At 37.0% G+C, this 26,035-nt stretch overlaps 1 protein-coding gene and 1 long non-coding RNA gene across 18 annotated transcripts in view; both read right to left on the reverse strand.

The window, feature by feature from the left end:
• Nucleotides 1-26,035, reverse strand: part of LOC131537249 (nuclear factor 1 X-type-like) — a 109,711-nt gene that overhangs the window by 65,510 nt on the left and 18,166 nt on the right. The window contains exon 1 of one of the 17 annotated variants that reach the window (XM_058770600.1): nt 2,029-2,392. The exons of 15 other annotated variants lie outside the window; for them this stretch is intronic. In XM_058770600.1, coding sequence (XP_058626583.1) covers nt 2,029-2,055 — 27 coding nt within the window. In that variant the 5' untranslated portion in view covers nt 2,056-2,392. One more of the 17 variants, XM_058770685.1, reaches the window with a different exon arrangement.
• LOC131537353 (uncharacterized) lies at nt 18,625-26,030 on the reverse strand. Its single transcript, XR_009270259.1, has 3 exons — nt 19,436-26,030; nt 18,967-19,031; nt 18,625-18,875 (listed from the first exon to the last, which is right to left on the reverse strand). It is a non-coding gene; the product is annotated as an uncharacterized LOC131537353 (long non-coding RNA).

The following is a 26,035-nucleotide window of genomic DNA, read 5'->3' on the forward strand; positions in this document are numbered from 1 at the left end:
TACCTCTGGCCTTCAGTCTATTATTTTAAGATGAATGTGTTTTATACTTTTCCGTTGCTTTCTTTTCTTTCATTTTTAGAAACAATATATGATTTTCTTGGTCGCCTAATGTGACAGACCTGTAAACCTCTAACGGTTTTTTTTATTTTTTTTTTTTAAATCGCGTTGGCGGGAGCTTGAGCTCCTTCACACTGGCGCGAGACAGGAAAAAAGGCTGCTGATGGAGCGAAGCAGACACTCGCGCGGCTGATGAGCGAGAGCCGAGAAATCTGACATGAACTAGGGAATTTTTGCAAGAAATATTTTCCACAAAATATAATCAAACTTGTATGAACATACCTTCACAACAGGAGGAAAAAAAGAGCACTTCCTCAGCCTACATTAATAGGTCAAACCTATTCGTATAGATCACTGAAGAACATACCAACACCATCATTTGCACATAATATACTCTTTTTTTCTTCTTTTTTTAGTTTTTGAGTTTTAAAGTACATAAATAGAAAAAACGAAATCGAATATATCATCAAAGAAATTAGGCCTACGATATAGCATATTTCCAGGAACTGGGAACCAGCCGAAATAGCATCTGGGGTAGGCCTGTAACAAATGAAAAATCAAAATACGGTGGTAAAATATTTTAAAACAATATTTATGTGCCCCTTGTGCATCCTATCCATATTTTATCTATAAACCTGATTTAATAACTAATTTCTTTAACTTTCAGTCCAATGCCAAATCGTGTTGAATTCAAGGCATGGGGCGTTACAAAAAGAAAAGGTCTTTTGTTTTACAGTCATTTTTTTAAACCTCGTCATATAATATCTTCGTAGAATAGCATAGGCTATTACTATTAAACTATTTGATGTTTAAATAAGCATCTTTTAAAATCTTCAACAAATCTACCATTTATAAGGACAACCGTTTCAAACATATTTTAAGTTTTAAAACAAAAAAATCATTAATCTACGATCTAAACTGTGACAGATGACTTTAATTTTTAATAGGTCGGTCTGCTACATCACGTGATAATTTGTCTCTCATATAGGCTAAATAACATGCATAAATATAGCCTAGTGCATTAAAATATTTTTTCGTCAGGCTATGCAAAAAAGAAAGCAGCTCGTGTAGCTTATAAGATTTTTAGCCAAAGCATATAGCCTGAGGATCAAATAAACTGAAAAATTAAATAAATAAATTATTTTTACTTACAAATCAGAGTCGGCTAAAACAAAACCGTTCTCTAAGAGGTGTTTTGGAGCGCTGCGGTGCTTTATGTGGAATTAATTCAGTTTTATAAACGGACGGTCCAAGATGTGAAAATCTGGGAGTAATTTATGTGATTTCAGCTCCACGTGTAAATATTCTCAATGCATACAGAAAAGCTGTTGAGACGCATTCTAAGAAGAAAAAAAAAGAAGAAAAAAAAAGAAAAAACACCTGAGGCAACTTTTGAGGTTTCTCCGTTTGTCACACTACAGACCAACCCAAAGGATGTCACAACAAAATGTTGGCAGTCTTACAAGTAAAAAAAATAAAAAATAAAAATCAAGATTTTACAAATAATATGTAGCCTGGCTATTTTAGATTTTGTAATTTCAGTTAGAACAGAAGTTACTCACATCGCGTGTTTTCTCCTGGCGGCAAACGCTCACAGAAATCGCGTTCTGCTGAGGGTAACCATAGCAACAGTATGTTGTTTTTACGTTTTTGCGTCAGAATTCTAACCCAAAAAAACTTTCATTATTTTTCACTTTATTATAGATTTACATATCACAAATAAATTAATTGTTTTTCCATAAAAAAGGAGCAAACAAATGCCAAAAGACGACCCCCTGAAAGTTATTCAGTAGGCCTACCACGCAGTACATTTGATATTATCATAGGCCTATAAACATTTAGATGCGAGTTGGATTCTCTAATCTAGGCTACTACAGTTTGTTCAGGTGTCAGTCAGTCCATTACCCTACATGAGCCTAGTTGTAAGAATAATGACACTCTGATTTATATTTAGAGACGCCTATTAAATACCGTTATGAAAGTAGAAGCATTCATCATATGAATGAGGGTGTTTCCGTCCGCGGGAACATGTGTCGGTAGCTCAGAGAACTGGACTGGGTCGGTGAGATCAGTCAGCAGACTGATGAAGTGTAAACTGGAAAAAATGCCGAGACGAGCACGGCGTGACACCACAGCATTGAGCCGCTTACGCAGCGCCTAAATACAACCGCTCCGACTGCCCAACCACACCAAATATTGATACTGCCTACTGTGAGCGCACTGCACTCTCCCCTCTAAGTGTGTGTGTGTGAGAGATAGAGAGAGAGAGAAGATTAATAAAGATGACAAATAATGTTTTTAATATTAAATGCAAAGACTTTTGATATAGGAGCAGGGGGGGGGGGGAACTTATCAGATAGGACATGTATCCTAGTACACTGATGTGTTTTTATTAGAGGCGCAAATTTCATGTTTTTTTTTTTTTTTTGTGGGACTTATAACACCTTTAATAAAACTACCGTTAAAATGAACTCAGCATGAAATTAATGTAGAGAAATCGCAGCCCTAGGCTCTGTAAACTGTTTCATGAATGCGGTGATTTAATTCAGTGGCTCTATCAGAAGTTAGCAAGACTCAGCTGTAAGCTACATCAGCTTCATTATACTCTGAATACACAGTCAAAAAAAAAACTGTGCATCGGCGAGAGCAATGTCCTCAAGCAAAACCGTCCGCCCTCCATACTACTACACAACATAAAACACAACCAAAGTCAGACGCATCAATGTAAATAAGATGCAACTGTAAGCAAGTCTATGCATCAAAACGTCACACATATGAATCCAACGACTAATGAAAACTTCTATCACGGTCAGTTGCCAACGACAGAAACTCATATTTACATGGAAGAGCCTTATAATTTGTCGTTGTCTGGTTCACACACAACATAAGACTGACATCCTAGAATCACCCTGATACTCAGTAATAGGGAAGTCAGGTTCCAACATATACATCCAGTCACAACCTGTAAATAACTGCATGTAATTATGGTTGATATTTCAGCAGCTCCAGTGCCAAGTGCCAGGTTTAAACTAGATGTTCTGCGCTCCCCAATGCACACCCCTCCACCCTCGCTTTTATTCTCATTCTTTTCTTTACCTCCGCCACTCGGCGAGGCAAGGTGCCAACCCTTCTCCTAAACTGGGCATCGTGCCCTACCCTTTATGCAAATGAGGCACCCACCACCTCCTGTCTTTCTGCCACTCTATCTCTCTTTCCATCTTTCTCCCTGACTCTCTCTTCTCTCGTGCCCCACACACACTGGTCATGTCATTAGTCTTTTTTCCTGTGATAACTCTAATTCCCTATTTAATTTTAATTCTAATTTTAATTATTCTATCAAACAAACTCATGTTTCACATCTTTTATGAGAAATCTTCATGCATGATATCAACCTTTTTTGCTCACAAGCTTGTATCGTTATGTCACTATTACACCAAACAGTAATTTTGTTTACAGTAATTGTGCAAAGATCAAGCTGACACACATGCACTAAATACCCACAAACCCTCAACTAGCAGTTCAAGCGTAAACAAATAAGACACAATCTCTTCTCTCATATGCACATTCATCTTGCGACATGGTAAAGTAGGGATTCCCCAACTTTTTTTGTCAGCTGAACCACTTAGATATATAATCTTTTTACTTGACATACCCTTTGAGATTTTAAGTTAATATTTCAACAGTTTAACAAGAAACACTGTTGCTTCCAGCTAAAATATAAGTCATCTCTAATAGCTTTCTCCAGGAAAAAAAGGTCATCTTGTCAGTACCAGAAGAGAAATATGCACAGATCAAGCACCGTTTACAAGCGAAGAGAGTCCAAAATTGTTCTAAACAAATATGTGGGTGGATTTTGATGTGACGGAACAACAGGTGATGGTCTTTTTCATCAGAAGAAGTGTTATTATGGATTATGAACTGGTATTTTGGCCAGAAGCAATGGTTAAAATACCTTAATGATGGATTTGTTTCTTATAAACGCATAGCTTTTCACTTCACAAGATGTTAATTGATGGACTAGAGTCGTGTGGATTACTTGTGGATTATTGTGATGTTTTATCAGCTGTTTGGACTCTCATTTTGACGGCACCCATTCACTGCAGAGGATCCACTGGTCAGCAAGTGATGTAATGCTAAATTTCTCCAAATCTGTTCCCATGAAGAAACAAACTGATCTAAATCTTGGATGGCCTGAAGAAGAGTAAAATTTTATTTTTGGGTGAACCATTACTTTAAGGGTGTCGTGTTCAAGAAACAACTAAAAGTTGCAATACAAATATTTATGTCTTAATATCTTCCCTTTCAAATGTTCAAACTCTCAAGCTATCATTATTATTCAAGCTTTTATTTTAGCATAATATTGTAGAGATGCTGTGAACTCATGTCCACAAAAATATTTCTCTGAAAACCCTGTGTTATAAGCTGCATGTGTGTAATGAACACGGTGCCACCGTTCGCTCTAAAACTTACAGTGCAAATAGACTATATACTTCAAGTCAATTGTAGCCTTTGAATTGACCTTGTCTTAAGACTTAAGCACATGCATAAACTATGTACTTACATTTAAATTAATTATTTGGTACAATGCACTTATTGTGTGCATACATGTTTTTACATTGTACTTATATTTTTAAATATACCTTTATGTAGTTACATCTGTAATTCATTTCTGTAATTACATTTATAATTACACTGTTGACCCATCCCTTACACCTTAACCCACCCTTAAACCTACCCAGACCACCAAACCTGTCCCTAACCTTACCCATATCCCACCTCAATAGCAGCAAAAATGTTTTGCAATACAATATGAACACAATAAGTGCATTGTACTTATTTTTTGATGTAAGTACATAGTAGTTAAGGCCACCTAATATAAAGTGTGACCAAAGCTTTTAGCAGACATATGATTTTGTATTACAATGGGTTGTACCAACTAGTTGATTATCTCTATAACTAGTCAGTGCTAGTTGTAGTCCATTTAGACACTATTTTCAAATCTCAGCTGTACAGACACACTCTGCTGCTGCACGGCAGCACATTTACATAAGGTAAACACTGGCTCGCTGACTAGTCCACTACTTTTCTGGATGACTAGAGAAAACGAGTAGCCGTGCAAGCCCTAGATCAACAACACGAACACAAAACACAAATGCCTCACCGCTCACACTCACGCACACTCTGTGATGACTGGATGTAATTACACTACAATGGCAAAGGTGAGAGTGAATGGCCACTAGCTGTATGACACGCTCACACATATGCACAATGAGGTACAATGCCTGCGAGGAAACCCTTTGTTGAAGAGAAAATAGAGGAGCGTGTGTATGAGTAGGTGATAGGTTGGTAGACAAAACCTATATTATATATATATAAATTATGCTGATGTCTAAAGAGTATTGTAAATCTGAAAATGTAGTATCACAGGAATAAATTACATATTAAATTAGATAAAAATAGAAAACAGTTCATTTTAAATTGTAATAATATTTCACATTATTACAGTTTTTACTGTAATTTGTCTAAATAAATGCAGCCTGGTGAGCAGAAGAGACTTAAATAGACCTTAAACGTTTTTTACAGTAATGTATAAAAACTGATACTTTGACTGCTGCACAAAATTCCAAGTTCAGAAATTGTTTCCGTTTCATTTCTGACAGTGAACTCTCTCTCTGTCAGTATTTGTCTCATCTGTCAGCCGCTTTCTCTCATTAAGAGCTGTCCAGCATTAGTTCTGTCAGTTCAGGACAGGTGCAGTGGTAATGAGAGGGTAACACTGCATGCACTGAGGGCTTTCCCATTATAGTAAGCTTAATCCAGGGGGAGGGAATGTGTGTGTGTGTGTACACATACTGCAGCTGGGGTAAGAATGCGTGTGCGTTTATAAGTGAGAAGGAGAAAGTGTTGTTTGTGTGTTTACCGGCATTTTGCAAGTGCATTAGTGTTCTGCCCAAAAGTTAATGACACTTCTTTGCTTGTGCCTTACACAGCCTGCCTGCTTGTGTGTATGTATATACACACTCACATACATACATACTGCAGTTGTTCTTCTCATGACAACCACAACCATCGTTGTCATCATCATCATCCACTCACAAAAAGCTTTCTAGGGCTTGGAAACCAAATCTGAAACAGCTGGAGCTTTTTAGAGAGCCCTGAAGACACAACCAGAGCCAGAAAGATTTTCTCCACACACATCAAGATATTACCACCTCATCTGTGGTCTCTCAAAATGAAACCTAGTGGCAAGTGGACGGACAGAAGCAAGAGAGACTAAATGCTGTACAAATAAAATCATAAGCTAAAAGGCAAAAAAGGCTAAATAAATAAATACATTAATTTTTGAGGAAAATGTGAGTGGTGCGAACCCATGCAAAACTTGTCAATGTCTGTACCATGGCATTGTGGGTGGTTGCAAGGGCCATCTTGGGTGCGTTTCCCGAAAGCAACTATGGTCTCAAGTTCAGTCGCTGCCAATAGTAATCAATGTAACAACCAGACTTAGCTTACGATGGTTTTGGGAAACGCACACCTGGTTGATTTCTAGTTGTTTTTTACTGGCTCAAGTCAAATTAGCCTGTTTCTGTAATTTTGTAATCCACTGATATGGTGCGGTTTAATCCATTTAATTTAACTTTAAGTGTTATTCATATATGATTCACTGGCTAAAAATCCAATCACTAAGACAAAATCAGCACAATGGTATCTATGTCTGTAGCACAAACTGAATTTAAAATAATATATACGCATGAGGAATGTCTGAAGAAGATTACTTACCAGCAGCACTAATTAGGTAATTAGTTTTACACAAAATAAAGAGGAAGTTACAAAGAGATTTTTAGAAACAGTTAAAAAGTTAAAGGGGTGAAATGTCTAAATGTGTGTAAACTCGGAAGAGAGGGCCGGGGTCAGCAGAGCTCATTTGCATTTAAAGCAGCATGCAAGAAAACAGCTTGCTCTGAAAAGAGCTGTTTTTGACAGGATAAAAAGGGTGTTGTTTTAAACTACCATTGAGACATTTTAATCAAAGTATGTTATAGACTTTTCATTAAGACCCTGAAGAATCATATCAACTTGTGGAAAATGGGCATCTGATGAGTTACTCTACAGCACGGCCTCTTCCTCCATCTTGTCTTTGGAACCAGAGTTTCTCTCCAGAGCGCAGAGATATAAATCCAATGCACACGCTAGAACCTGACCTCCAATTGGCTGCACTGGCCTGCGTGTTTGCTCAGGTCTCATGGTCCTGACACCTGTGGGAAGGTACGCTCACAAAAACATAAATAAAAAGAGTTGGCCCGCTTACTCTTCTACAAACACATTCAGGACTAATTATGCTGCTTCTTGAATTTTCATACAGCCAGGAGGTTTATCATTGATACTGCATACACGAATATAGCGTTTGTAAATCTGGTCCGAACTGCACTGAAAGAAAATTTGGTTTAGAAATGTTTATTTAGAAATTGTTAGTAAATTTTATACTTAATTATTTACATAATTACATTATGTAATTACTTAATTACATACGAAATGGTAAGTAACACACTGAATTAAGCACGACAATTTGAAGTATAAAAACTGAAATAGTATTTTCTTGTAAAACTTACTCCAGTAAAACTTTTTTTAAAGTATGCATGAGAAAGACTTAAAATGAATCATACCAAAAGGGAGCAAACATGAGTAGAAAAAGTGAAATTGAGAAAGGGAGGAATCTTAGGCTCTCTGGACATAAGAAAAATGCTAGCTTGGTGAGAACGACTCGACATTGGTTAACCAAAACACAACCCTTCTATAATAAACCTAAAGGAATAGTTCACCAAAAAATGAATTGTCATAACTCATAACAATTCTAAGTCATTCTAAACCACATCTTAAGTGGAAGGCATTGTATGCTAAAGTGATTTTTCAGTATGTCTTTTTGATTTTTTTGAAAGATAATATATATACAATATAATACATTTCTTAAAATCACTCAGATGAGTAAGAATCTTCATTTTTAGGTGAACTTTTCCATTAAGCATCTGCTCTAGAAGCTCAATGCACAATTTGTCCGGTCGAAGAACAGAGAAGTTCTTCGCCGCAGTACCCAAGGGCCTGATCCGGTTTCTCCCGTTGAGCCCTTTGTGGGATTTTACCCAGCTAATTCACAGTACTTCGAGTTCCAGCGCTGAAAATCAACAACTGTACAACGACTTCTTTAAATGCTGATGGGGTGTGGCAATGGACGTATGCCAGAGAACAGAATTTGGGAGTAAAAATTACACGACGCCCTGTCTCGGCCCCTTAACAGACTGTATGAAATGCACAGTGTTGTGTTTCTGAGTTCCTGACTCGCTAAGATAAGATGAACAAAATACCTAAACCTTGCAAGGTGCATTTTAGGAGCATGAGACATTGATCAAACCGATAATATCTGGCAACCGTACAATTCAGATGCATTCCATTGGACTGCGACCACAGAGAAGACTAGTTAGGGACTGCAAGCACAATGCACAAAGTTCCTGAGATCCCAAGACAGAACTTGGCAACCTGAAGAGCCTCTAAGTGGGATAATATGGTTAACATTCCTTTGCATCCCCTTAAGAAATCCAATATGTGCATATCAATGCTTCTACCTGAGGCCTTACCTCTCAGATACAATGAAAGAAAACACTCACACTAGCCTGCTAATGTAATTAGGGCTGGAAATCAAGATTAAAAAAAAATACTGAAACAGAACGATTTATGTCTGCCGATGTGCAGTCTACACTGTACTGAAATGCTACTACTGAATCTACAGCACAACTGTAAAAAACAAATTGTTTTGTTCGTGTTGTGAGCCGTTTGTTTTGTATCATGCAAAACAATATAAAACACAAATAGACAAGGATTTTATTGCAACGTGCTTGCTGACTGCATGCTATGCACGCCATTTGTTTGCATTGCAGATGGGGTATTTGTTTTGCAATGTACACATCAATTATAGTCAATTTGCTTGTCTAAATATTAAGTATTCAAAATATTTACATATGATTTACATGTTAAAATCACTTCAATGACACTGTTCTGAAAAAATGAAAAGCATCTTTCAAAAACTGACCTACACTCTTAAAAAGAAAGGTTTCACAGAGATGCCACAGAAGAACTATTTTGGTTCCCCAAAGAACCAATCAATGAACAATTCTTATAAAAAAATAAATAAAGAAATAAAGAAACTTTATTTTCAAGAGTGCACAAATAACAAATTGTTAAAAAAAAAAACAAAGCACAAAGTTCCACAAGTACAAAACTCATCTCTTTTCACTGATTTTTAGAAACAACATATAAAACAACCATGAGTTCAGATTATACATTTTCTCAACAAATTTTCAACAAATTCCCATGAAAAACAACACTACTCATAGCCCACCAAGAAACGAATAATGCAATAAAAATCTGAGACATGACCACCTACTCCATTCACCATCAAACAGCTAATTTGTATATTTCTGAATATTTTGCAATAAATTTAATAAAATAAGCCAATTTTATACTCAGAATTAAAGACAAGTCAACAAGTGCATCAATACATTTCTAATTCACTCAGTCTTGGTCATCTTTCTGCATTTCAATACTTTGTTTTAATCCAAATCATCACGAATCCCAGAGCTTGTTGGTTTGCTTCATGGCTTAAGGTCTTGATCTCCATGCAGAAAAATATTTCCGAAAACAAGGCCACTGAAAAAGGCATCCGTCAACGTCTAAAATTGTTGGTTACTGCATATTTTAAACCCAAATGAATTATCAGGTCATTTTATTCACTGTCCATTTTCTAAAAGTGGCCCCCCGAGCTGTGTAACCTGAGCATAGAGTCTGTACACAGAGAATAACGAGTGCTTCCAATGGAGGAGATAAGGACAACATGTTAACATAATAAAAGAAAAAAAGCTGGCTTCCAAAAGTTCCTTATCGTACAGGTAAACTAGCACCGTGCTCATGCTAATTCTCAGGATCAGTATCTGACCTCAGTTGTCGAATTAGTCTAACATCTTTTACTGATCCCAGAACATCCCTCCACCAATATCCTGTGATCTCTTTATATTACGAAACACTCATGAATCAACTGATCCGACGCCAGCTGTAATGAGCTGATGACATCATCACAAGCTCCTCTGCGAATTATAAAATGCACATAAAACTCTGCTCCTTGACGGCCGACTCAAGAGTAACGATAAGCTTTGTCAGGCGCTGCCAGATATTGAGCTCATTTAGTAATTCACTGAGAGTATGCGAGCAGACGCTGCAAAAGTGCTAACCCGAACATGACCCAGTTCCTTAGACTGAGCCTGCATTCAATGCCAAGATCACGATTACATCCCTGCCAAAACATTTCGAGCGAGCCTTTAAATACTGCCCCTCTCTCTTTCCTGTGGTGGGCGGCATTGGTGAAAGGCTGGCATAACTCAGAGGACTGACTGTGCTATGCCTTCAGGTTAAGGTCTGGATTTTACCACCTCGGTGAAAGCCAGTCTAAACACACATATCACGGGAGTGAGGCTGGAAGCTGGCAGCGCGCCACGCAGCCTGAGTCACACCACCGCTACGGACCCGATTCACTGAGGCTAGTTTACTGAATAAAAAGACAGTGGGAAGCCCGAGGCATTTAGTGGCTGCAGTGACTGATATTTCGAAAGAAGTATCTCGGAAGTGCACCAAACAGAGCGGCAAAAATAAAATACTGTTTTCAAACAGGTTTCCCAAATACTCTCTCTTTGTAGCATTGGTCAAACAAACAGAAGTCCCACCCACAACTTATGCCATGGATCTGGATCCCATAGGGATTTTAAAGCAACTTTGTTAAAGGGGGGATTTAATGCATGTTGAGTTATTTACACTGTTAAAGAGTTGGATTCTCATGCTAAACATGGCCAAAGTTTCAAAAAAACGATTTGGACACATAAAAGTATTTTTGTGCCAAATACACACTTCCGGGCTTTTTACAAGCTTCGGAAAGTTTTTTTTCGATCGTGGCTCTTCATGATGTAATGAAGGGGGGGGAACTCCTTATATAGGCACTTCTCCCGGAAGACCACGCCCACGCATACATCGACCGGAGTGAGAGCAAGAGCGCGCACATCAATGCTTTATACGGCATCACTGCACGGGACTCGCTCTGGAAGAATGTCTCCAAAGAAGTGCGTTTTTGGTTGTAAGGGAAAGATAACTTTGTTCAGCTTCCCAAAGAATCCAGTGTTACGTGAACAGTGGATGCAGTTTGTTTTTCGGGGCAGCAATGGAGTTTCACAAGTGTGTTTGTTGACAAACGTTTTATAAACAAGGCCCAGTTTGACGCAGGATTTGCACATTGTTTGATACTGAAAGATGGAGGGGTCCTAGCTATAAAAGATCCCAGTCATGAAACGGCTTGAAATGTCTGTGTTTCGTTGACCATTGGCACTTAAGTGCTCGTCACTCTTTAGCTTTGCCCACAGCGCGCCTCCAGGAGCTCAGCTGTTTTCAGAGAGAATCGTAAAACTGTATCTTTCTTTTATAAATATGATAAATCTAAAGACTTTTTGGAGATATGAAGGATGCAACCCTACTCTATAGGTACTCAGGATTAACATGAGATTGGGTGAAACTGTGTGTGTTATGTCCCCTTTAAGAATTACAAGCCGTCAACCAAACGAAACCACTACAAGGTGAATAATAACATTACAAATTTTTATTTGAAAAAAGTATTTGAAAATACGACAAGAAAAAGGTGCAGGACTGTAAACGGTTTTAATGAGCGGAAGAACTAGAATCCCATAAAGCTTTGCGAATAACAGGGTCAAATTAAAAACAATGGAGAAATACGAAACTATTGATTTAAAGATGTCGATTATGTATATAGAAACAATATATTTTGAGCTTATTGTAAAATATGCATATATAGATGAATATTTAAGTATTTAAGTTGTTGCAATTCTCTGATTGGTAGAGATTTCTCTTTGGAATCATGAGTAATGTAGTTTTACATCTGAAATATTAATGTAAAACATGATTTTTTTTTTTTTTTTTTTTGTGGGCTGATGGGTTCAACAAAAGCAAAATCTATTGATTAACAACCTCATAATGCACGGTAGGCCTGTCTTTAAAAGTTTACAAGTTATTGTTAAAAATCAATCCCCCTACAGAATGCTTGTGGCGAAGAGATTACGCACTGCACCTTTAAGATGCTATATGCTAGCATTTTAATTGCACTACCTACTGCATTTGAAAGAATTGCGGTTCAGTTGTAAATCTTTCTAATTTTGTTGACTGCTCTTTTGTTTTATGAGTTTAGATGCGCAATAACACTGACAGCAGTCATCTGTTTACAGATGTGCCCTGATTAGCTTACTTACATAAACAGAAATCACAATTCATAATTTTAATTGGCACAACGTGTAGTAGTTTACCAACAAATCTGGTTCGAGTTGCCTGGAGAGATTTGACTGCTGTGATAATACTGCGCTTTGAGGAATCATGAATCCTATACCTCCAAAGGGAACAAGAGAAAAGAAAATAAACAGCTGCACATTATTTGCAAACTGTGGAAATCAAATGCAATTGTATTTTGTGTCTGCATATTTTGGCATAAATATAAAAACTCTTGACAGAAATTTTGTTCTGTTGCCAAGAGGCGTCTACACACATCTCAGTATGTCTGAGAACTTCACAGAGAATGAGATGTACGAATATGCACACAGTGAGAGAAAAATAGTTCCAAAACGTAGTGATCTGCCTTGCTTTCTACATAGGGAACTCCCTTAGAAAAACTCACTTTTCTACAAGGCACCATCCTGAAGCTCATCATTCACTGATTCCGAACGCTCTACATATCCAGAATCTTATTTTTTGAATCCCTTAAAATACTGGCTACATAGGCAGCTCATTAGGTTTTGGAACAGAGCAAGCATGTGAGAGAGTGAAACAGTTAAACCATGTAAATGCTCCCAATAAGGAAACAGGCACCACTTCTCCTGCACCCATTTATAACACCCTACAACAAAATAAACATCTGTTTAACACAGGGGGATTACAGGAGACTGTTTTTTCTTTACTTTGCTCTTTTTTTAACACTCAACCTGGTCTCATTCCCGTTTAAGCAACAAAGCTTGATTAGGTTTACGTGTTAAACACACACATGTGCACATACTGTACGAATGTGCCGCGTCTCTCTCCATCCCTGGACCGCTGCCATCCATTCTTCTAAGAAACGCTCTATGGCTGCAGCGGTCCGCAAGTCAATAAACATCACCTCCTCCACGCCTTTAAAAACCACCATCCCTCCCTGAACTCATTTAAAAACCGCCATCGCTCTCTCCAATCGTTTAAAAACCACCATCCCTCCCTTTTCACCACATTCCTCCCTAAATCCACACAGTGACGGTGACACTGACGCTGATCTGCATCCAGCCTCATAAACCTAAATCATGACCTTACTCATGATCAAACATCACCTACACTGTAAAAAAAAAATGATTTTTAGAGGTTGTAAATAAAGATTATTGGAATACATTTTTACAAGAAAATTCAGTCATTCTACTTCAAAATTCCACATTTAATTCAATGTGTCACTTGCCATTTTTTTGTAATTATTTGTGACATCAATTTTTAAAAGAAAACTGTTTCAAAGGAAATACTACACTATTTGTGTGTGTGTGTGTGTGTGTGTGTGTGTGTGTGTGTGTGTGTGTGTGTGTAACCAGCGTTGGGGGTAATGCATTACAAGTAATGCAAGTTGTTTAATTAGATTACTTTTTCAAGTGACTAATAAAGTAACCCATTACTTTTTCATTTACAACTAAATATTTGAGTTACTTTTTCAAAAAATTAACAAGTTACTTTGTTTTTCAATTTATTGAATGACAGCTCTCCTGTCCCTGCTTTGAGAGAAATTGGGAGTAAGGCACTTCTATCAGTCTGAGGCTTATTTATTTCACTTTTGGTGTAAAAGGGCCTTTACAGTTTCCAAAAATATAACTTTTGTCCTGTTTGTTATTAAAAAAACAAATAAGCAAGTCCAGCCCAGGAGACAAAAAGTAACACAAAAGTAACGTAATGCATTACTTTTCATAAAGAGTAACCAAGTAACGCAATTAGATACTTTTGTATGGAGTAACAGAATACTGTAATGCATTACCCAACACTGTGTAACTGATCCAAGACCATCTAAGGCATTCAATTTAGTGCACTTTACTGACATGACAGAATTTTAAAAAGTGCCAAATGTGACCCTGGAGCACAAAACCAGTCTTAAGTCGCTGGGGTATATTTGTAGCAGTAGCCAAAAATACATTGTATGGGTCAAAATTATCGATTTTTCTTTTTTGCACCCTCAGATTCCAGATTTTCAAATAGTTGCATCTCGGCTCAAATATTGTCCGATCCTAACAAACCATACATCAATGGAAAGCTTATTTATTCAGCTTTCAGATTATGTATAAATCTCAATTTTGAAAAATTGACACGTAAGACTGGTTTTGTGGTCCAGGGTCACAAATTTGCCAACATAATGCTAAGGTGTTATGGATGAAAACTAGGTGATATTCTGGCACCTCTATCAATGCAAGTCCAGATTTTCACCCCTATTATCATGAAAGGATTTCTAAGTTTTTTGAACTTTAAACACTTTTAAAGTAATGGTTCTTTACTGGCATCTATGGTTCCATAAAGAACCTTTATCATCCATGGAACCTTTCCACTGCACATTAGCATCATATGCCATCAAAAAATCTAATAGTTCAGAAGAAAAATATAAGCAAAAGTAAAAATGATGCTAACCTTGGCAAGCACACCAATAATGCAGCAATAAGTGTAAAATAAGACACAGAACTAAGAAAGTAGTAAATATAAACAAAAATGACCAAATTAAACAGGAAATATTAATTTAACAAGTACTGTATAAAATTCTGATAATGAGCATTATTGTAGTGATGGAGAGAATGTGTGTGTGTGTGTGTGTGTGTGTGTGTGTGTGTGTATGTGTGTTTGTCTTCAGAAGGGGTAAGGTCTTTCATTTGAGGTTAGGAGAAAGTGGAGTTGCGCATGTTCTTGCATTCCACAAACATGATGCTTAGATTAAGGGGGAGGGTGTGTGTGCATATTACACATCTGCGATGGTTTACTGTAATGTGTGTTGACTTTAAAAGCTAATCTCAGATTGACCACATCTGGCCATAATTATATGCCATTACGGGCAATTTCGATGATAACCATCATAAATAATAGTCCGTTCAGATTAGATATCGCAATCAATTAATCGCTAATAGACCAGAGCCAGATTACACAGGATTACAGGACACACCTTGGTCAGACAACACATGCTCGCAGCGGCACATTTCTCACACACTGACTGCTCTAAAACTGTATTGACAAGATGCCATAGAAATATTCGCTATTAACGCAGTTGTTAATGTTAACTGAGTTCATGCATGGAAGCTTGAGGTGACAGAGGCTCTGTTACAAAACCTAGTGAGAAATCAATACTCTTACACAGCAAGGACGCATTAAATTGATCAAAAGGGACAGTAAAGACATTTATAATGTAACAAAATATTTATATTTGAAGTTTTTTTGAACTTTCTATTCAACAGAAAATCCTGAAAGTGTAACAAGGCTTTGAATACTAATGATGTTTCTTGAGCAGCAAATCAGAATATTAGAATGATTTCTGAAGGATCATGTAACATTGAAGACTGAAGTAATGATGCTGAAAATTCAGCTTTGCATCACAGGAATAAATTACATTTTTAAATATATTCACATAGAAAACAGATATTTTAAATTGTAATAATATTTCACAATATTACTGTTTTTACTGTATTTTTTATCAAATAAATGCAGCCTTGGTAAACAGAAGAAAAACATCTTACTCTTTATGGAATGCAAGTGTATAACTTTAAACAAAATGCCTAAGTTTAATTAAATAAATGCTTTTTTTTTTTATCAATGGCATCCAAGCAAGAGAAACCTGGATTATAAATATGCTATACTAATAAATTTTTTTAAAAGTTCATATATTTAAAATATACTTTACCTATCTATTTTTTATTTAAAAAAAAACACTAATGCTAAATGCTACTGGAAACAAAGTTTGTATGAAGCATGTTGATGCCTATTGATTGTATCTCAAATCATTCACTCATGAGGTTCCCATTTCAGTTCGCATGTTGTCTTAGAAGGCAGCTGCCTACTGTATGTAGGTAGCAAACAGCACGGGAGCTCACTAGATTTTGGAACAGAGCGAGTCATTTTATCCAACATTTCAAACGGCCAGATGTGAATAAAGCAAATATCTGTGAAAATAAATCAACCATGCTGTAAGATAATATTTTTGGATTGTCGATGGGTTGACAGACTGTAATCAATTTATAAATCTTGCGATACCACATATATGAGTGCCTACTGTACCTTCACAAATGGCAAGAGCCCGGAGCATGTGTGTACATTCAACAGTCACTCCAGTGGAATGTTTGCATAAATGACAGAAAAGACTAATTGCTCTATTTTTCCCAAGATCACAGCACTCATGGGTATCGCAGCTCAGCGCTCATAGCAAAGTAATGCAAAATTCTGCACGACTTTGGGAAGATCTGTGCATTGACTGTTATGCTGCATAGTTCCTAAAAAACATCTGCCGTCAAGCAAACATATTCATTTTTCTTACTCTTCTCCTCAGTATATCTTCCTCGGCAGGTTAAAGTATTGTAATGGTAAGGTTTGTTGTCAGGTTTTCCCCTGCCTGTGGTGCAGCACCAGTGCACTGCTCCGCATGATCCATTCCAAAGGCCAAACAACAATACGGGGAGCAACCGAAAGCCACGGCAACAGTGCAAGGAATTTGCGTCAATGCAAGTTTTGTAGACGCGCACAATGTTAAAAACAAAAAGCTACTTTATTAGCATCTGCATACTCAATACAGTTTACAGCATAGACCGCTACTCAAAATATAACAAGAGTGGCAGAGCTGCGGTCATAGATGCCAGCTGACTGTGAGCCTGCTGAATACACCCGTCTCAAACACAGACACACACACACACACACAGCCTGCAGGACAGAAATAATCGACCTTGAGTGTCTTAGGCCCATCGGTACAGCAGGCCTCTTCAGCTACTGTGCTACTATAAACACTTGGTCTAAACCCTCCATTTATCACCTACACTAAGAGCCACAGGCTCATCAAACACGCTCACACACGCCGTCATCTGAAAGCCCTTTACAAACCCCTTCTGCAGCTCTTGGACTTTTCTTTCTCATTTCGTGGTTAGTTGCTGTCCTAAAGGCTCACACTGTGATACAAATATTACTGAAGAGTTGCCTGCAAGCCTGAGAAGAATAGAATAAGGATGAAAAATAAAATGTAATTAATTAATTAATTAAAAGGAATAAGATAGAGGAATAAAAAGGAATACAAAATAAATGCAATTAAAATAAATAAATTCAATTAAAATATAAGGAATTAAAATAAATAAAAAAAATAATTTAAAAGGAATAAAATCAAAACAGGCATAAAAAGAATACAAAAAATATATTTTATTAAAAGTACATGGTAATAAAATAAAATGAAAATAGTAGAAAAATTAAAAATAGTTAAGTAAAAAAAACAAAAAATAAAATATTAGTGCTTTTATTCATTCCATGTACGAAAGCCAGTTGAACAATTTTTTATAGCCCTGATTTAAGGCACCCTGAGGTCTTTCACCCTAAATTTAAATTATGAACAGTAAAGAAAAGACTTGACCTAGCATAAAAGCAAAAAACCATATGCTTGTGCTGGCCTCAATTTGACCATGACCTTTCAGTGGAAGTTGGTTATTTCTGGCCATTGAAAGACACACAACTTTAGCGAATTACAACAGCATTGGGCCAGAATGCCAGTTCTCTTTAAATGAGCAAAAAGAGAGGAGACAAATTCAAGAGTGCGGTCACCACTGTGAAAGACGCCATTGTTACACAGTTGTGCTAAGTGAAGTGATTATGAGAGCATATTGAGTAAAATGTGCTCGGCTTTGTGTGTGCATACAGTATGTCCACAATGACTACAGATCTAAAATGTACAGTTAATAAGAGATGGATGATGGAGATTTAAGAAAGTTTGAAAAACGAGCCATAGACAGACAGACTGTGAAAGGAAAGGAAAAATGAGAGAAAGATGGTGGTAATTATCATCCTGGTGTCCATGAATGTGTAAATCTAGTACAATTGAACATTCCAAAGAACAGTTCTTAAAAGAACCATTTTTCTTAGTGTAGAACTTTTTAATTATCTAAAGAACCTTTTCCGAAGAAGCTTTAGTGGTTAGACATTTCAAAGGGTTTTTACAGTAACTTACTGGCAAGACTGTTGCCAGTAAGTTACTGTAATTAAGTTTTACAGTAGCAAACTGCATTTGATTTACAGTTGCAAACTGTACTGTTTTATAATAAATTAGTGTAAAAAATAATCCAATTCATCAGTATACTACTGTAATTCATTCATTTTAATATAGATTTCATTAGATTTTATCATTTTTATATAGAATTCATTTTATTTTTACTCTACATAGGTACTACTGGCATTCAGTTAAAACAGACACGATAATTACAAAATATCAAATTCTTTATTTAAAACATTGTATGTAGCCTATAACACTTAAAAATACAGTCTTCCAATGCTGGAACAGTGCATCTTCACCATTTCTCCTGTCTTAGGACATTTTGCAGTGCATTATGTTGTGTCCTCTGGATTTATCATCACAAAAATGCATAGCCATCTGCAAAACCCAGGTGCTGCTCCAAAACATGGCCACCACCTTTGCTCACCATCCACTTTGTTAGTGACAAATGTCTTCTCTGTAAAACAAGTAGTAGAAATGACACACTTTTAAAAGGCAAACCCCATATAGAATACACAAACCTCTCAAAACCATAGTTGTTCTCTTACCATGAATTATCAGTCTCAGGGTGGCTGGCCTGCTCATGTCTTTCTTGATGCTTCATTGCAGTTGCCTTTAAAACACAAATACAAAAAAATGCAAAATCTTAAATTCTATTAAAAACTATAACAAACTAATTCTAAAACTAGAAAGGCAGCTAGCCATAAAACTTGTTTAACCTAGCTAACATACGATTTTATTTTCTCAATAGGCAACTGGCCAACATTAACTGCTAACACCTGAACAAAATTTCACATTAGTTAACTTAAAATTATTTTTAACGAGCAACGCTTATCTTATATTAACATTAATTCGGTAACTTAATTCAATAAGCTGACAAAAGTCATTTGCCACGACAGCGCAGTTTACCATAGTTTGTTACCGCCATGTTTTTGATGGGTAAATATTACTAAGTTAAACTGGTATGCAAAAATATGTATGACACAAACACACAGACAAACATACATATATTTTTACCTTGCTTGCAGGTCTTATTCTCTCGTAAGGTGCATCAACACACAGCGTAGATCGTTCTCTGGAGCTCTTCAACTCCGGGCAAAACCCGCAGCACTGCCCCGCTGCTTCCGTGTCATCCTCGGACACGATTGGCGTGGCGTGGCGCGACTCAAAAAGACAATATAGAACCTAATATACTATCTACAGTGGATGCGGACAGTAAAGTGATGCCCCAGTATATTTCTGCCATACAGATGCACTCCAAGCGCTCGAGCCATTTCTGACATGAAGGACAAACTTTCCAGTCATTACAAGCGATGTAACGGGTCCAGTGTAGTCAGTCCCAAGCTGTTGTGGCGTTGTAGAAAAGGTGTTGGGCAAATCGTGTCAAGTCAAATGTAAGAAATGAGTAAACTAAAACAACCTCACTAGAATGGCGCCAAAGAGGCCGTTACGGCAAATACAGTAGTATACAGCAATTTTAAAAAAAAATACAGTAAGTCTCTGTATGTGGGGTTTGATGTCACAGAAAATTCCCATGATGCAAAGGATATTACAGTTATTTACTGTAAAGGGAATTTGAAGTATTATACTGGTTGATATACAGTAAATAACTGTAGAAATTACAGAAATGTCTAACAGTGTTTTAAAGGTTCTTCATGGAACCATAGATGCCAATAAATAACCTTTATTTTTAAGAATGCAAGAATTCTGCTATAACAGCGGACACGTTTGTTCTTTCTAGAACCTGAGGTTTCATCGTAGCACTTGAACTGCATCTTTAGCTGCCAGCTAAAACACAGCACATGTATTTTCTAAGATGATGTCTGCCAGGAACATAAATATAACGTAACTTTGCATATTGTTACCACACCGAACGGTTATGCCAGCAGTACTGCAGCAGGGTCAAGCTGGGCTGCGAGGGAGGAACGCCATTGCACCTTCATAAAATGATTCATGCGTGAGGAATCTGAAGCTATTAACAATTTGTACTGTCCTCTGATAGAAACTAGACACCTGAACAGAGCCAAAGACTTCACGGTAACTCTTAATGTTGTTAACGTTCGTGCAGATGCTCTGGTTTCTTGATGTGAATCTTCTGCTGATTCGCTGTGGCTTGATCAGTACGTCTGATGATTTATTTGCTTCAGTGTAATCAAAAACACACTCAGGTGAATGGCAAGCACGTTAAGGCAACAGCCTAGGGACACATAAGCGTTTCCAGTCATGCTTTTTATTGAGTATGACATTTTATAGCTGGACTTTGTTGTTGTTGTTATTTTAACATAGCAGTGTTTTTTTTGCTTATAGACATGACCTATGATGGAGATCGAATGGTATTCCCCAGGGCTGCTGCCTTGGTCCCAACCTGTTCTCTCCTGCTTTCTGAAAGTATATTCTGCAATTCCCACACACTTTCTCCTAGTTAAAGCCTCCCGTTTCACCCATTTCCCTGCCAGGCTGAGCAAGACAACTGGAGGAAAGAGTAGTTAATGTGCATGTCTGATGCAATGTCTTCCTCCCTCAGAGCCATGTCCCAAAAAGACCCTTATTGGAAGGGGAAATTCAATAGGTAGACAGGGCAGGAAAACAGCATTTGTCATAATCGTTAAATTGCTCTGTTATGTTTAGGAAAGCTGCAATATCTATCAAGAGTGAAGAGTGGGGCCTGCCAAAAGCAGCACTTCAGTCCAGGTGACTCAAACAAGGCTTATCTGAAACCAAATGTAAGAACAATTCTCTGTTTGGTTAAAATCAAATCGCTCAAGCAGTGAGATTTCATTGCTTGACTGAGCCCAGTATATAAGAGCAAATGATTGAGAAAACAAAGAAAGAATGATAAAGAAATGTATGTTAGTCTGTTAACAGTGCAATAGAAATTGTTCCATTTAACCCAACATTAGAACGAGTCAATATTTCATGTTATTTTGAGCAAGGATGTATTCAATATGCAAATTATGCCGTCAAACTAAATAGGTATCCACACAATATAAAGAATCGAATATACACTAACAGCATAGATATCCGTAAAACTTAAAAAAAAATAAAAATAAAAAGACAATATGATGGGAAAGACGAGCAAACCTAAAGTTTGTGATGGAGCAAGTTAACATGAAATTACACTACTTCAGACTCATTGGTTTTTGATATGTATTTCTAAATGTATTAAGCCTAATTAATACATGTATTAAGCTCTGTCAGTAATGTGCGCAAACATTTTCATTTGACAATACATATATGCCTGAACCTGCACTCTTAAAAATAAAGGTTTCAAAAGGGTTTCACAGCGATGCCATGGAAGTTCCATTTTGGGTTCCTCAAAGAACCTCTCAGTGAATTGTTTTTAAAAGAACCTTTTTTTTCTTAGCATGAAGAACATTTTAATAATCCAAAGAACCTTTTGCCACTATAAAGAATCTTTTGTACAATGAAAAGGTTCCATGGTTGGTAAAGGTTCTTCATGGAAGCACAGAAGCCATTTTTTTTTTTGAGTATAGCATATTTTAAACATCACTGTTGTTTTTTCAGATGATAATGCCCCTTGATCCCCATAATAATCAATATCTGTCTTCAGCCACAAGGCCTCCTTTTATATATGTGAAAATAAATGCACATACATATGAATACACATATTATAATACCTATAATATAATACTTGCTAAACTTCAGGAAATACCATTACCCAGGGTGAAAACCTCAATGTCCTCAAATCCGAGATACACCCTTGCTGAAAAACTAAATAAATGTATAAAAATTCAAAATACATTATTAATGCTATCCACTTGTCCTGAGATACATGCAAGGCCTTTAGACTCCCCAAACGACATTTTGCACCGCGGCACATTTGGCAACACATGCTTAACTTCCATTACGTAGGAAGCTTGAGATTCCCCACCTGTTCAGTCCATTCCAGAAAGCCTTTTATCAACGTTAATAATTCATTAGTTATTGTTTACATTTGTTGCCGCGCAGTATGCGTCCTCGTTTATTTTAATAATTAACCGTAATTAAATAAGAAAGACAACTAAACAAACCTCCGGACAGAGTTAGCGGGGGATCGAGAACATCCGCGCTGGTGGAAAGGAATCCATCGGCTGCGCGGACACATCGCGCCCTCCCTCTCTCCCCTTGTCTCCATCTTCTCTGAAGGCACATAAACGTCCCATAAACCGCCAAACCTCACCCAAGTTTTGAAACGTGGCCTGCCGCAAGATTTATCCAGTCTGCAATCTGAATCGCATCTAAAGCCACAAGAGACAAAGGAGGGATTCCTTTTAACACGCACTACGTGGCGCGATTGCAGGTTTGAAGGATCTTTTATCACCGCAATCAAAATCACAGTCGAGATAATGCCAACACGGGCTGAGAGATTTAAGACGAGGACGCTGTAAATCAGTGTGATAGAGGTTTGGGGTTTTACCCGTAAGTCGTGGCCTTTATTGCTTCGCATGCTCTCCCTACTCAGGTGCGTCTGAGACACTTTGTTACAATTAAAAAGAAAAAACATTTACACCTAATAATTGCGAACAGGCTAATACAAATTTAATTATCAACTCCCGAGGCAAAACAATTGCCTAAACAAACGGATTCACTAAGAAAAGAAAATACATTTTTATATACGTAAATGATACCAAAAATTAGGCCTGCTTAAATATAAGCCTATTATATGATGAATACGTTTCAGAAAGTCATTTTGATTTCTTTTCTGAGGCTAAAAGCGGAGAAAAAAATAAAAGATAAAAAAATAAATAAAAAAAAACCCCTATTGAATTTGTGCAACTATGCAATTCTGTTTTAAAGCATTAATATTTAAACACTGCTGTCTGCCAAATCAGAGTCAGTGGTGTAGGTAGACATTTTTTGTCATATGACAACAAAGCCATAAAACAGAGAGGGTATATCTAGAAAAATCACATAATTTAACCTTTTGATGAATGGGCAACAGTTCAGGTCAAGCTGAGTTACCTTTAAATATTTGCATTTGTAGCATATCGTGTAGGCTATATTTATTTTTTATTTATTTTTTACCTTGGTTAAAATATTTCATTTAAAAAAAAATACTTTCAAAACGGTTTATACCGGCATAGCCTAAATAATATTAATAATAAAAAAAACATTTCAAGAAATTGCCATGTGTTTTAAACTACATTTATAAAAGATGTATCCCTTTTATCTTGGACATTGTTTGCCACTGACCCTACTGTTTACTCTTCACTGTTAACTGGATCTCCACCAATCGCCCTTTTCGCCGACTGCGCAAAGCAAATATTGAAATATTCAAACTGTTGAATTGACGGCTGCAGAAGTACTAAGAACAACACAAAAACTCTAAGGAAAAATAAACCCATAGTTCACAGCTTAAAACTAGTATAAATACAGTAAAAGAGGAATATAGCCTATTCATTAAGCTTATAGCTCAACTTGAATGCGTACGATTGAACGAGTGCGCTGACTAGGCCGCGCTCTAAGCAGCCCTGGCACAGGACTGCAAATACACTTTTAGCATTATTAAATAAAAAACGCACATAGGCCTATTTATTATCAACACAGGTACCTCTTTAAAAATAAAATAATAGGCATACCGGTTGCAGGCACTTTACAAACGGTTTGCTGTTCAGGCTTATATATTTTACATTGGGGGGAAAAAAGACCTAGTTTGTATCTGCTTTGAAAACAAAAACTTAATTAGCGAGAAAACAATTGTTCGCCACAAAAACAAGAGCCGTCGACTACGCAAAATGAGAGAAAAGGAGATTTATTTTAGACACAGACGTCTTGGATTCAGCGACAGTTTGGCGTGACCCAGTCTGCCGTGTGGGGAAAAGGAGAAAGGCCTATTTGCGGCCAAGAAATTGAAGCCAAGATCAAAATCCTTTAAAAATTGAGAAATTGAAAAAAGAAATTAATTATAAGAACAAGACAGAATAAGTTTATGTAGGCCTACGCCTGTAGGACATTAGCTATTGAGAATTCAATTACTTATGTCTTAGCCTAAAGGAAAGCTATTTTAAAGACCTGTCGAATGTCTGCTACAGGAATATTTAACAGCCAGAAAGAGCGACTGCCACAAACCCGGGCCAAACTGGGCTAGAGAGACTCTCCGAGATGGACGAGATTACAGCCGCAGCGGCTCGACACAAACAAGCCCCTGCGCGCATATATGGCACACGACTGCAAATACATTTTCAATTTACTTTTGAATTATTTATTCAAATACACGCAGCTTTGATGAACACAAATGCTTCTTAAAAAATAATACTGCTTATGCAAAAAAAAAAAAAAAGGCTTCAAGTGTAGGCCGTCAGGGACAGAGTAGGCTATAATTTCCAAAACGGACATTGGTGTTAAAATATAAAAGACTACTAACACATTGAACACTGCTTAATATTTTTAAGCATTATAGCCTATATCTGAGGCCAACAGTTAAAGCGAGTTAAGACTAGCTTTAGACTAAGACAAACAAGAGCAACATTTATGATCTAGCCTATAAGAAATTTTAGTAAAATATTTTGTAACTGCAAAAGTCTGACGTCTTTGTCAAGTATAAAGACAGTTGAAGAGAATAATGTTTTTCAAAGATTGGTGATCGTAAATTAAATCAGTATTTGGCATGAATTGCTCCGATTGAACCTCGGCCTATATTACATCCAACTGTCATGAAACTTTTTAAGGGTATAATTTAATTGTATCCTGAAAGTAGTTTTATTAAACTACTATTATGTTGATATTTGTTATGTGTACAAACAACAAGATCTTTATGCATAAAAATAGCCATAATAGGCCAGCGTGCGTATCATCGCTTCACATAGCCTAATCAAGCTTACAACCTGCCTAAGCTTATGAAAAAAAAGGTTCATAAATTATGAATGAATATGGTGAACTTGACAACTTATAAGAGATTTTTAAAATAGCATGTCATAAGTTGTAAATGCATAAAAAAGCCAATTGCATAACGTCAAAAATGCATTTCTTTCACGCAGTCTTCGCATGAGAAGCAAACGCGTTTTAACATTGTATTCTCCTCGGTCCATTAATTCACAATAAAATAAGTCTACTAAACTATTACTGGAGAACAGCACATATCCCTGAAGCGCACATATAGGCTAACGTATTTTGGAAACATTTCTCACTCAGGACAGGTAGATCAATGTCCCTTCATGCCTCTGAACTCGAGCGCGGAGACGGTCATGCACGGCAGCTGTTGGACGCACCGTCGGGGTCATCTCCTGAAACATCGCAGCTTGGGAAAACAACTTAAAGAACTCAGACCAGAGCGTTTTATAGTTTGACATCGAAAATTCGAGCAGTTTACTATGCCAGTCGCGCTTCCTCTCTGGGCAAACCCATCTCCTTTTATATAAAATAGATTTGGGAGAAGCGCCATTTTCTCTTCGATCCCATGTGCAATGAAACGCACGAGAGGAGTTCCGAAACGATTCCGCGAACGAGCTGGAAGCTGGAAATAAACGCGCGGCCGAAAAGAATGTTCTAAAAAGCGCAACGCATAACTCGAAATGCATTTATTAAGCAGAAATAGAGAAGACAAGACACGGCAACGGTACTACAATGCAGCATACCACACACACAGTCAAGACTGATTAATTAAATGAAGGCATTTTA

This window comes from Onychostoma macrolepis, chromosome 01 (assembly GCF_012432095.1).
Source record: "Onychostoma macrolepis isolate SWU-2019 chromosome 01, ASM1243209v1, whole genome shotgun sequence".
NCBI classification, from domain to species: Eukaryota; Metazoa; Chordata; class Actinopteri; order Cypriniformes; family Cyprinidae; genus Onychostoma; species Onychostoma macrolepis.